General features: G+C 44.7%; 1 protein-coding gene across 2 annotated transcripts in view; it reads right to left on the reverse strand.

The window, feature by feature from the left end:
* LOC110506631 (spondin-1) overlaps nucleotides 1-13,578 on the reverse strand; it is a 141,417-nt gene that overhangs the window by 26,196 nt on the left and 101,643 nt on the right. For both annotated transcript variants that reach the window (XM_036963481.1, XM_036963482.1), the window contains exon 7: nucleotides 1,076-1,140. In XM_036963481.1, the coding sequence (XP_036819376.1) occupies nucleotides 1,076-1,140 (65 nt within the window). The remainder of the gene's footprint in view (nucleotides 1-1,075; nucleotides 1,141-13,578) is intronic.

The following is a 13,578-nucleotide window of genomic DNA, read 5'->3' on the forward strand; positions in this document are numbered from 1 at the left end:
ACAGACTCATATTAAAGAATAAAAAGAAACATCCTTCAATTGTAGGAGGAAAATACGCACGTAACCATTTCTGCACCCTACTTTCAAGGAAGAAAACCTAATGTACAAACAGAACGTGTGCATTTCCACATCACACTACAAGCAAGAACCTCCACCTCCTCCTCTCATCCTCCCTTTCCTACCACCCATCCCCTAAACCAGTTGATTTGATTTCCTCTGCATTTACATAACCACTTTATGATACAATTAATTTTCTGGCATATAAACAAGATAGCGAGATAATTACCCTCTGTGTATTTGATTGGCTCTGTCCCTAGCTGTGGCTGCCTTTGAAAGCTCTCTTTGGAGTCTCACACTCAGATCCTCTGTGAGAGTGTTTTTTACATTGAGGATGCTTCTCTCTGCGCTACCTGGGCTAACTTGTTCCTTGTTTTTGTCCTAAATAAGAGATTAAGTCGAGTGCATAACAAGTCGAGTGCATAACTTTGGATGAATAAGTTGTGATATCTCATTTGTGTGCTTGGGAGGCAAGGCATGATTCAACGTGAGTTGATGAGCGATGAAGAAGACCTTGCAGTGTGGTGTAACTCATGCATTTGTGAAAAGAGAGAAAACATGGAAGGGGTGAGAAGAAGAATGGTGAGGGTGGCAAACAGAAAGAAGAGAGAAGAAGAGTGAGGATGGCATACAGAAAGGAGGGAGAAGAAGAAGGGTGAGGATGGCATACAGAAAGGAGAGAGAAGAAGAAGAGTGAGGATGGCATACAGAAAGGAGAGAGAAGAAGAAGAGTGAGGATGGCATACAGAAAGGAGGGAGAAGAATAAGAGTGAGGATGGCATACATAAAGGAGGGAGAAGAAGAAGGGTGAGGGTGGCATATAGAAAGGAGAGAGAAGAAGAAGGGTGAGGGTGGCATACAGGAAGGAGAGAGAGGAACGAAAAAGGACGTTGCTGCAGGATGGGTCAATCCCCCAAGAGAAAGTGTGAGTGAGTTAGACAAAGAGAGAGCGAAAGAAACAGAGAGAGAGCGCGAGAGAGAGAGGGATGATAGAGGAGGTTACTGTTGGACTACTCACACATTGAAGGGTTGCCAGGCAGGCCACTGAGCCTTCATTTTGATGACTGTCAGAACGTCATCACCCTGAGAGAGAGAGAGAGAGAGAGAGAGAGAGAGAGAGAGAGAGAGAGAGAGCGAGATCATCAAATTCACTTGTCGTCTGACAGATGGAGGCCCAGCCATATTCACCACATTACACTTACAGATGAGGGGAGAGAACGGATGATGTTTATTTCCCCTCTTCCCTTTTTCTCTCTGAGACAAAGAAGTGATGAATACAGCGTGCGTCACTTCAGATGGAGCGCCGGCATCACCACTTCATAAAACCTGCATAAATATTTAATCAGTAGCTCTGGACACCGCAGGGTTCTTTGTGTCACTGCCTGAGAGAGAGGGAATGTCTCTGTGCTGGTCCATGATCAGATAAAACACTCAACGCATAGAGCAGGATTTAACCCCAGACTGAACTCAGACCTGAGAGAGACACAGCTCCATCGACATCCAATCACAACAAAAGAGAAGCCTTGAGAGTTGTGAGAAAATGTTTAATCAACATCGTTTTTTCCTTTCTACTGGATTGGCTTGTGAAATAATACTTCTCCTGTGCATATCATAGAAATGTGGTGTGGACATGAAAATATTATATCAAATCAAATTGTATTTATTATATGGCCTATATAATCAGTTATAATGTTCAACATTAAACATATATCTTGGATAACAGCATTATACACTCTGGCCCATTCCAAGTGGAAATCATATTTCTTAAGCGCAATTCACTTGGAGCACAATAGGATCACTGCGACTGCAAAAGACACAATTAAAAGTGTTTGAGCACCACACTGGCTCATTTGCGCCCCAACTTTTTCATTACGGCTGTGATTTATGACATCACACTGTGGCAGTAATGGCTCTTTGGCTGTGAATAGGTGGCTAGCAGTTGACTAGAACATTCGGTTTGTATTGCTATAGATGAGAGAGACTGTGTGATGTACAATACAATGAAAAGTGCATTCTGCCATATGTGCGATGAACCAAACCCTGCTCTGGGCATTTTTGACACCTTTACACAATGGTGTAGATAAAGCACATTAGAAAACATGGATATATTGGTTCATATGTAATACAGCAATTATAAAGCTATAATTTGGGCGAGAATGTAAATGGTGACATAAATGGAAACCCTGTGTCCCGATGAACAATGAACATCGAACACGAGTCCCCAGAAGAAAAGAAAACTGCAGCTCAGCACATCTTGTCAGACATCTGCCACCGGGCATGTTTACACCTGTGGCGTCTATAAAGATCAAAGTTAAGTATCCAATGCCAGATCATTGCTTTACAAGCCACCAATTAATGTTTCCAATAGAGGATTCTGTTCCAGTACCATCCAGTCCCATTGCTGTGTGTTGGGTGATCACTTTTTAATTATTTATTTCCTGTAAGATAATTATTAGTAATAGGCTGTGATCCCAGTCATACAGAGCTGTCGTGTCTTTGGCTATGCCGGATTAAGTGATATGACATGCTACTCTATAAAATCCTTTCTCCGTAATTAATATTACCTGATTGAGCTAATCATGTAAATGTAATTAACTAATATTTATAGAGCTGTTATCTTCAGAATAAACTCTTAAAGACCTAGTAATATTTTACATCAATAGTAGTCAATATTAATCGTCACCTTAATTCAGTCTCATCTGAAAGTTGTAAATTCTTGGTTATCTTCACGAACCCTGGCTAACAAGTTGAATCAGCAATACGAAATTGGGTTTCATTATTTATTTACTAAATACCTAACTAATCACACAGAATTACACATACATATAATAAATCATAACTTGATTACAAATTACGTCATAGAGACGTCCCTAGCGGGCGGAACAGATATGACAGCTTGTTACACAAAGGAAAAGGGGCTGGGTTTGAGTGAAAGTTCGGGAAGACTGAGGAACAAAGGGCGAAGCTGTGCTATCGTAAATACAGTATCTTATGCATTCTAAATTACCGCCTATTTGGAAAAGGAAAATGCAATAAATATTTACTCTGAGCTGCGCTTCGGTAGGTTGGTGGTAGATGGAAGGCCATGTTGCCCAACCGAGTCCTTTGAATAATGTATCTGCTGGTATATTGAATACGTTGTAATAACGTTGTTGTGTGGTAGACAGAATACTCTGTATGTTCCTTCCTAACCTGAGTTTGCAGCTGCTGTTGCTAACGCAACGGCTAGGAGGTATCACTTCTGTAGTGAATAAGAGTTCAAAGTTCATACCATTCGCAACCAAAGCTCACGCTGATGTTGGCTTCGTTCTGTAGTTATTATCTGAACCATTCTGACATCGGACTGTTTTCCTCACATCCTCGGAACACGAGGTTATATTGTCGTCAAGGCTTTATATAGGAAGGGAGAGGAGGGCGGGCCACTGATTGAGCAGAGCCTTATCTTATCACATTTTAGAAGCTAAAATCACATTTCATCCCATCACAAGTAATTTCATATTCAAACATTTAAATTGAACAACAATTCCTTGTGAATCCTATAACTCTGATGTGTAGACTTTCCACTGTAGAGTTTATGTCATCTTATCATTGATGAGAATGTCTCAGATGACAACCGAACTGACACTATATTCATTAAGTACCACCGTTCAATTGGTCGGTTTACCAGAATATAGTTAATTTCCCCCCCACCTTCTGATGTTCGCAGAATCTCTATGTTAACCAAGTGTGTTATCCTGCTGTCCTTGCCTGATACTGTTTTCCTCTGTGCTACAGTTTTGCCTGCTCTGACTCTGGTCCCTGTCTCACGTCTCATCATCCTGCTACTCTGTCCTGGATTCCTCACTCTACTACTCCCTTGGATTCCCCTCTGGACCTGCTTACCCTGTCTCAACCCCTCTCGCTCCAGACTCAGCCTCCGCACCTGGTTTCCAGCAATCCACCCGAGCTTCCCCTGGTCTGCACTCCATCTTCCCCGTGTTTCAATAAATGCATTGGTTACTTCATCCCAGTCTCCTCGTCTGAGTCTGCTCTTGGGTTCCCCTGTTCCACTCCGCGTAACAGTATGATCTGGCCAAAGAGATGAACCCAGCAGAACCCAGGCGCCCTGCTCGAGCAACATGACCAAGCCCTGAAGCCTGTCTGACCTACAGGGCCGACCCTTCGCCCAGAGCTCAAAATCAGGGAGCTGTTTGTTCCGACTCCCGAACGTTAACTTCTTTGGGACAGGAGGCGGTATTTTAACGTCAAGATGAAAAGCGTGCCCAAAGTAAACTGCCTTCTACTCAGGTCCAGAAGCTAGGATATGCATATAATTGGTAGATTTGGATAGAAAACACTCCAAAGTTTCTAAAAGTGTTAAAACAATGTCTTTGAATATAACACAACTATAATGGCGAAACCCCGAGGATAAACCATCCCCCCCCCAAAAAAAATTATCCTACCACTGATGTCAATGGCTGGCACTTTTATAACAGTGTGAAATCGTGCCCGATTGCAGTTCCTAGGGCTTCCACTAGATGTAAACAGTCTTTATAAAGAGTTTCAGGCTGGATTTTGGAAAAATGAGCCAGAAATTGTAGTTTTTCTAGGTGGCTCCCATTTTGGCTGTAGTGTTTCCAAGCGCGTGAATGAGAGCGCGTTCTTTGGTATTTTTCTCCGGTAAAGACAATAATGATTCTCTGTCTTAAATTTCATTGTTTATTTGCGTATTAGGGTACCTAAGGTTTGATTATAAATGTTGATTGTCATGTTTGGATAAGTTTATTGGTAACGTTTGGGATTAATTTTGCATGCATTTTTGACTGAAGTGCGCCAGCTAAACTAATTTATTATGGATATTTAGAAAGGACTTTATCGAACAAAAGGACAATTTGTAATGTAACTGGGACCTTTTGGAGTGCCAACAGAAGAAGATCTTCAAAAGTAAGGCATATATTATATCACTATTTCTGACTTTCGTGTCGCAACTCCCTGGTTGGAAATGATTTGTTATGAGCTGGGCGCTGTCCTCAGATAATCGCATGGTTTGCTTTTGCCATAAATCCTTTCTGAAATCTGACAAGGCGGCTGGATTAACAACAAGTTACGCTTTATTCTGATGTATTGCACTTGTGATTTCATGAAAGTTTAATATTTATAGTAATTTAATTTGAATTTGGCGCTCTGCAATTTCACCGGAAGTTGTCGAAACGCTAGCGTCCCGCTGATCCGCAAGAAGAAACCTTGGAGCTTGCAGAGCCTTTTTGGTACAATGTTTACTAGAAGTTGAGCAACAGCCCTACTCTTGTGCTAGCGAACGGGCCAAGATTTCCTTTCTGATTGACTGCCTACGAGGAGCAGCGCTTTCCTGGGACACAGCGGTGTGGGAGAGACAGTCCCCCATGTCCGTGATGGACTTGCTGTACTCATCTCTCTTACTATCCGCATCGACAACCGTCTCCGTGAGCATCGGACAGAGAAGGTAGGTAGGGTTGCATGTCCCATAACATCTGCTTCAGTGCCTTGTCCTCCTTCTCCGACTGCATCCCATCCAGATCCTGAACCCATGCAGCTCAGCCGGGCCTGTCTCTCTCCAGAGGAGAGGCAACGCGAATCTGCGCTAGGAGCTGCCTATAATGTGACCAGGTTGGTCACTTTGTCTCCACTTGTTCCCTGCGTCCAGAAAAAGAGGGGGCTTGGCAGTCGTGGGGGATATATTGTTGAGCCAAATCGCCTGCCCATCTTCTCTCAGACCCCTGCTTGAAGGCAACCATGTGTGGCAGAGCCAGGTTTTTCCTCTGTCTACTCCCTTCAATTTGGGCGCCGACGAGAGCTTCCTGGACCGAGGTGTCATTACCCAGTTGGGCCTGGACACAGTCCCACTCGATTCACCCCTTGATGCCAACGCTCTCAATAGACAGCTCCTCGCCCGTGTCTGTGAGAACAGTCCCTGTCATCCTGCGTCTCTCTGGAAATCACCAGGAAAAGATCCGAGTCACTAAACCCACTTCCAGTCTACTCCGCCCTCTGGTCCGTAATCCTCACCATTATTGACAGGTTTTTCCAAAATGGCTCACTTCATTCCTCTCTCCAAGCTCCCGTCCTCAAAGGGAGACTGCGGACGTATTAGTACCCCATGTGCTTCATCTGCATGGCATCCCCACTGACATTGTAAAGGTAAACAGAGGACCCAAGTTTACCTCCCAGGTATGGATATCCTTCTGTTCAGCTCTTGGTATCAATGTCAGTCTTTCTTCTGGATATCACCCCTAGACCAACAGCCAGACCGAATGGGCCAACCAAGAGATGAAGACTGCCCTCCACTGCGTGACTTCTGCTAAACCTTCCTCCAGGAGCGCTCAGATGCCCTGGGTTGAATATTCCCACAACACCCTCATCAACGCCTTATCAGGTATGTCACCCTTCGAGTGTGCTATGGGTTACCAACCCCCCTTGTTCCCACCCAGGAGGTTGAGGTTGCGGTACCCTCTGTCCAGGACCATCTGTGCTGTTGTCATCGTACCTGGAGGGAAACCTGGGCTGCCCTTCTTCGTGCCTCCGACAGGACCCAGTCCTAAGCCAACCGTCGCCGTGCCTCTGCTCCAGTCTACACCCCGGGTCAAAAGGTATGGCTCTCCATCGAAAGACCTGCCATTGAAGGTGGCATTGAAGAAACTTTTGCCTTAATTCGTTGGTCCCTTTGAAATTGACGTGTCATTAACCCCTCTGCGGTGCGCCTGAAACTCCCAACCTTTCTCAGGATACATCCTACCTTCCATGTAACCCTGATTAAGCCTGTCTGCTCCAGTCCCCTGTCTCCTCCTGCAGCAGCTTCTCCACCCCCTCGGCTCATCGATGACCATCCTGCCTATACTGTCCGGCTGCTTTTGGACGTGCACCGTCGGGGTCGTTGCTGGCAGTACCTGGTGGACTGGAAGGTATATGTGCCTAAGGAGCACTGCTGGCTGCCCCGCCATCACATTCTGGACCCCTCCCTCTTACGGGATTTCTATACCTCACACCCAGATAAGCCTGGTCGGGCACCAGGTGGCGCCAAAGGACTCACCTCCAAAGGACCCTTTGTCCATTGAAGGGTCCCTTGGAGGTGTCACATCTGCTCCTGCAACACCCTCTACTGCTCATCCTGTGTCTCCTTGACCGGCCATCACTCCCCCACTTCTCTCTCCCTCTCTCTCTGTGTATGTGTGTGAGTCAGAGCAGATCCCCACCAGCTACAACCTGTTTCATAATCAAGACCTCTACAAATACTCAGCCACTTCTATGTTGCCAGATCGTAATCTCTGCTCAGTCAGTCTACGTTTCTAGCCGTTTGTTACTATTCAGATCCTGTTATCCTGTTGTGCCTGTTTTCCTTGCCTGACGCTGTTTCCCTCTGTGCTACAGTTCTGCCCGCTCTGACTCTGGTCCCTGTCTCCAGTCCCACATCTCGTCATCCTGCTACTCTGTCCGGGATTCCCCACTCTACTACTCCCTTGGATTCCCCTCTGGACCTGCTTACCCTGTCTCAACCCCTCTCGCTCCAGCCTCAGCCTCCGCACCTGGTTTCCAGCAACCCGCCCGAGCTTCCCCTGACCTGTACTCCATCTTCCGCCTGTGTTTCAATAAATACCTTGGTTACTTCTCCCAATCTCCTCGTCTGAGTCTGCTCTTGGGTTCCCATGTTCCACTCCGCGTAACAGGAGGAAGTATTGTTGACATACATTTGCTGTATGTATCTTAAAGCATAATTATAAATAATTAATTGAAGTTGGAACATTTTGGCCTTACCCACCATAATGTTTCATCTGTAAGTCGCAGAAATAAAATATTTGTCATATGAAGCTTTACCGCTTGCTCTGTAATGAGTAGTTTGATTGCAATAACAATTCTCTTACAGTAATATATGAATATTGAGAAATATTTTTTTTATTATGCTTTAAGAATGTCAACAATTATTCCACCAAAGGACCCTTCTATGGATACAATTTCGTGAAAATTAAAAAGATCATGGTCCTGTTTTGTTCTAGTTTCGTAAGGAAATCCCCTATTGTGGAACACCTCAGTGTCAAATAACAGGTTAGTCTGTACCAGAAAGTATAGCAAAACAAACTGATGTACTAAGGCTGCTCATTTGAGCATACACCCGCCAAGACTGCTCTTCAGTTCCCGCTGTGTCTATTGTTGCAAGTCTATGTCTCTCTGACGCATCCGAAAAAATACGTTTTGATTCATCTTTGTTTCAGACAAAGAAACATAATAGCCCAGTGTTGTTCAGAATAGCTCTGTCGGCTTGATGATTGTGTTTTAGATTTGGACTTGAAAGGAAACATCAGGGAAATAGATTAATTAAACTCTCCACTCATGGTGCATGGAGGAATATAGAAGAAGAAAGAGAGCGAGAGAGAGATTGAGAGACAGACAGAGAGAGCAAAAGAGAGAGACAGAAGTCCCTAAAAAGTGGATGAAAGAGAAAAAGAGAGAGGGAGAATGAGGCAGCCACTGTAGTGGGACGTGTGCTGATGGTCTGTGTGAACCATAGCTATGTCTAATGACACTGCTCTACTCCAAACTCCAATACTCCACTCCAGCCCCCATAGAGCTTCATTATAGCATTACTCCTAAGGCAGAGAGGGTGGTTCCAACAGGATCTGTTCTTTCCGCTCACCGACCCAGAAGGAACACACTGACAGATCTCTGGATGTGGATGCAGTGTATGTGTGGTGTGTGTGTGGTCTGCTTCAAAAGGCACTCCAGAGAACAAAGAGATAGAAGGGGGATAGATTTTCGAGGGACACTCAATCCACTTCAGAACATCCTGCATTCTATGACATGTCAGCCAGCCCCATTCCCCAGTCACTTTAAAATACATTTGATTTAATTGAACCACCCACAGGTAGTGCTCTGGCTCAGATCTTTAAGGTAGACTATTCCTCCACCACTTTCAGGACGCCGTCAAAAGAGTATGCCGAAACAGGCGTTTGAATGTGTTTGAATGCTATAAGCAATTTAGCCGCCCAATCACTTGGTCCCTTTTTTCAGGGAAATAATTTTCCAACTTGATTTTAAAAGCAAGTTGGTGATTCTTTCACTTGTCTCTCTCCTTCTCCCTCCCTCTCTCTCCTTCTCCCTCTCCCTCCCTCCCTCCATCCCATCCATTCTCCCTCTCTCTACCTCTTTGTTACTCTCCCCTCTTCAGCACTCTCTTTTTCTCTTCCACTCTCTCTCTCAATTCCTCTCTGGGATGATACTCTCAAATCTCATACAATAGATAATGAACATGATCCTAGGGTAGCACCTGGGAAGTCTCTGATTGGACACCACTGTGCTAATGATTGTAACACCCACTCAGCGTGTTGTGAATGCTAACATAACATCAGTAAGCCAACTGTAGGGAGGATATGTAGTGAAGTTGATCGACAGATAATAGTGTAATGATGTTATTGTTATAATGAATGGTACAATAGTCAATAAACGTATGAGTTCAGTGGGTTACTGACATGCTAGAATAGTACCGGAGACTGTCGATTGTGGCAGTCTTTTCTAATACATGTAAACAGACTATCTGGGAAAGCTGCATTGGCATTGTAAAATAAAGTGTTGTTGTCTTGAGCTTAGATTTGTCTCTGTTCCTCTCATCGTCAGACTGAGGAGGGGGACAAGCCTGACAAACAAATTAACTCATTTCATTTCACCACAAAATAACAAGGTTATCTCTTTTTAAAAGCCCTCCATCTCTTTTTAGGAAATGAATTTGATGGATGAGCTCAGGTTGCTGCTTGTAGAAAAAAGGTTATGAAATTGACAAAGGTTGTAAACGTAATCACACTGAACATTTACAACAGGGTGACGTTAGAGATATATAAACTCAGCAAAAAACATCCCTTTTTCAGGACCCTGTCTTTCAAAGACATTCGTAAAAATCCAAATAACTTCACAGATCTTCATTGTGAAGGGTTTAAACACGGTTTCCCATGCTTGTTCAAGGAACCATAAACAATTAATGAACATGCACCTGTGGAACAGTCGTTAAGACACTAACAGCTTACAGACGAGAAGCAATTATGGTCACAGTTATGAAAACTTGGACACTACAGAGGCCTTTCTATGGACTCTGAAAAACACAAAAAGAAAGATGCCCAGGGTCCCTGCTCATCTGCGTGAACGTGTCTTGAACATGCTGCAAGGAGGCATGAGGACTGCAGATGTGGCCACGGCAATAAATGACAATGTCCATACTGTGAAACGCCTAAGACAGGGCTACAGGGAGATAGGATGGACAGCTGATCATCCTCACAGTGGCAGAACACTTGCACAGGATCGGTACATCCAAACATCACACCCGCGGAACAGGTACAGGATGGCAACAACAACTGCCCGAGTTAAACCAGAAACGCACAATTCCTCCATCAGTGCTCAGACTGTCTGCATAGGCTGAGAGAGGCTGGACTGAGGGCTTGTAGGCCTGTTGTTATCACCGGCAACAACGTCACCTATGGGCACGAACCCACCGTCACTGGACCAGACAGAACTGGCAAAAAGTGCTCTTCACTGACGAGTCGCGGTTTTGTCTCACCAGGGGTGATGGTCAGATTTGTGTTTATCGTCGAAGGAATGAGCATTACACCGAGGCCTGTACTCTGGAGCGGGATGGATGGAGGTGGAGGGTCCGTCATGGCCTGGGGCGGTGTGTTACAGCATCCTCAGACTGAGCTTGTTGTCATTGCAGGCAATCTCAACGCTTTGCGTTACAAGGAAGGCATCCTCCTCCCTCATGTGGTACCCTTCCTGCAGGCTCATCCTGACATGACCCTCCAGCTTGTCAATGCCACCAGCCATACAGCTCGTTCTGTGCGTGATTTCCTGCAAGACAGGAATGTCAGTGTTCTGTCATGGCCAGCGAAGAGCCCTGATTTCAATCCCATTGAGCACGTCTGGGACCTGAGGTTGAGGGCTAGGGCCATTTCCCCCAGAAATGTTCGGGAACTTGCAGGTGCCTTGGTGGAAGAGTGGGGTACCATCTCAAAACAAGAACTGGCAAATCTGGTGCAGTCCATGGGGAGGAGATGCACTGCAGTACTTAATGCAGCTGGTGCCCACACCAGATACCTGACTGTTACTTTTGACCACCCGTTTTGTTCAGGGACACATTATTCAATTTCTGTAAGTCACATGTCTGTGGAACTTGTTCAGTTTATGTGTCAAGTTGTTGAATCTTTTTATGTTCATGCAAATGTGTGTGTGTGTGTGTGTGTGTGTGTGTGTGTGTGTGTGTGTGTGTGTGTGTGATTGTGTGTGCATAACTTTGTGCATGTGAGTGTTCTGCATGCTCGGACAGATGTCTGCTTTTTCCTCAAATTTCTATAGTTGCCTTTGTGTCTGACCTTCCTTCTATAGGTCTTCTCTGCTCACTGTGGCCTTGCTCGTTACCATAAAAACCTCGGGAGGGAATTTATAGCATCTCTCCCTCTAGGAGAGGCCAAGCTGATCTGCTGCACAGAGGGTTTACAGGCAACATCTAACCAGTAGGTTTTAATAGAAACAAACACCAGAGTTCAATATACAGTACAGACAGGTACAACTGTGAAAGTTAAGGATAATTTCACAGAACTCTGTAAATAACGCTACTTAAACAACTTGCATTGCACGTATGTGGGATTGATACACAATGATTGGTGGAAGGTATACAAGCATCAACCATAAAACATGCATTATTGTAGACCGTTACTGACAAGCATACATACCACTAATCCACACAGTCGACACAAAATGCGTCCCAAAGATGACATTGTCAGGAGACTGCAAAACACACAATAGTGCTAGATATTTCCTTGGTCATACTAGGGAACCATCACATTGAACATACACTCTCTCAAGCCATCAGATTGCAATAATGGCTTCCGGAAGGACACACATGAAAAAAATACATGTTGGTGGTTTTACCCTAAGAGTGTCTTCAGAGGTGCTCTGTCTTTATCCCCATCTCTCGATCATCAAATGAACCATGCCTCGACAGAACACATCAGTTGTCTGCCTGATAGAGTGCCACTTCGTCCAGACTATTTTAACCTGGTAATTACCATAGATTTAAACCAGCGGGCTAGGTAGAATTTACATGGCAATGCCTCCCACCTGTCAAGTTCTAGCTAGTGGTAGCCAAACAGGTTTAACTTGATAACTTGATCAAGTTCAACAGGCTCTCTAATAAACCAGCACAGCAGACCATTTTCTATTCTTCCACCACTAAGATAAATAACAGTTAGTGAAAGGCTGTGTGCTTTAAAAGGTTCATACTTTCACAGTGGTCTCGTCTCATCCCCAGTCCCTATGCAGAGAGGAAATTGAATGTGTGGCCTTTTAATTGGCCGGTCTGGAGTCTGTCTATCTGATCACGGTCAGTGCAAGCAGTAGCCCCGTCTGCCTCATTCTCTGGCCCACTGCTTTTAATCCATAATGAAACGTTTGATGTAGAGGCCTCACTAGAGCCACACTGTACTTGCCTTGCATACAGGGGGGGAAACATATTGTATTTCATTTTTAGTGGCAACTGGCTTTGACTGCTCTGTAAATGTGCCTATAGTATAAAAGATGATGCTGGCGGAGCCGATGCATTCCCTTCACGGTGCTGTACTGTCACTTTGGGTTCAAGAGATCTTTCCTAGGTGATACACACAATCTGCTTGGCACAGGTGTGGCTTGGCAGGGAAGCAGAGAGCTCCTGGAGAAGAGAGAGATGACTCCTGGCCTCTTCACTCCTTCACCTGTAGCACTTGAAGTGGAGTGAGAGAGGAGGAGAGGAGGAGAGGGAGGAGAGGAGGAGGCGGTAAAAGGTGAGCCATAACTCTTTGAGGGGGAGCATGGGGAACCTGCTCCCTCCTGGCTTTAGGAGACAGCTTGGCTCCCACACAGCCCACACTTAATGTAATTTAGTCTTAAATAATGATGTGGAGGGAGGGTTCAAAAGTTCTCCTCCCTTGGCAGAGGGATCAGGAAAAAACAACAGATCCAGAGACTCAAGGTTTAACATACCCTGTAGAATATGAACAGGGGTCAGAAGGAGATAGAGATTGAGGTGTAGGGGAAGAAGAGAGACAGAAGCAAGAAAGACAAGAAGTTAACCTAAAATTGTAAGAGGGAAAGTGGGAATGACCAAGAGCGATGTCAAGAGACAATGAAAAAAAAATAAACCCTTGTCAGTAATGACTACAGTGTACTTAATCTTCCAAAATGACAAACGTAGTGAGCAGTGGAATTTGTGACTGAAACACAGTGCTGCGATGGGGACCAGCAGATAGTACACAGTTGTGAAGATAAATGTGGTAGCCTAAGTACAACGCAGAGAGAAATGCCAAAATGCTACTTGCTGGTGAGCAGGAAATAGAAGCTTTCCACACACACTTTCTAATCTGGTTGAGAAAGACATCTAATGAAAACAATAAGAGAGTCTACTGTAAGTGAAAGAGTGGTACTTTGTAGAGAGAATCGACAGGAGTTGTCGACGGATATACCAAATCTCTGTTCAAGTTTTTTCTAAGGCTTCTACAT

The sequence above is a fragment of the Oncorhynchus mykiss genome, chromosome 26, assembly GCF_013265735.2.
Source record: "Oncorhynchus mykiss isolate Arlee chromosome 26, USDA_OmykA_1.1, whole genome shotgun sequence".
NCBI classification, from domain to species: Eukaryota; Metazoa; Chordata; class Actinopteri; order Salmoniformes; family Salmonidae; genus Oncorhynchus; species Oncorhynchus mykiss.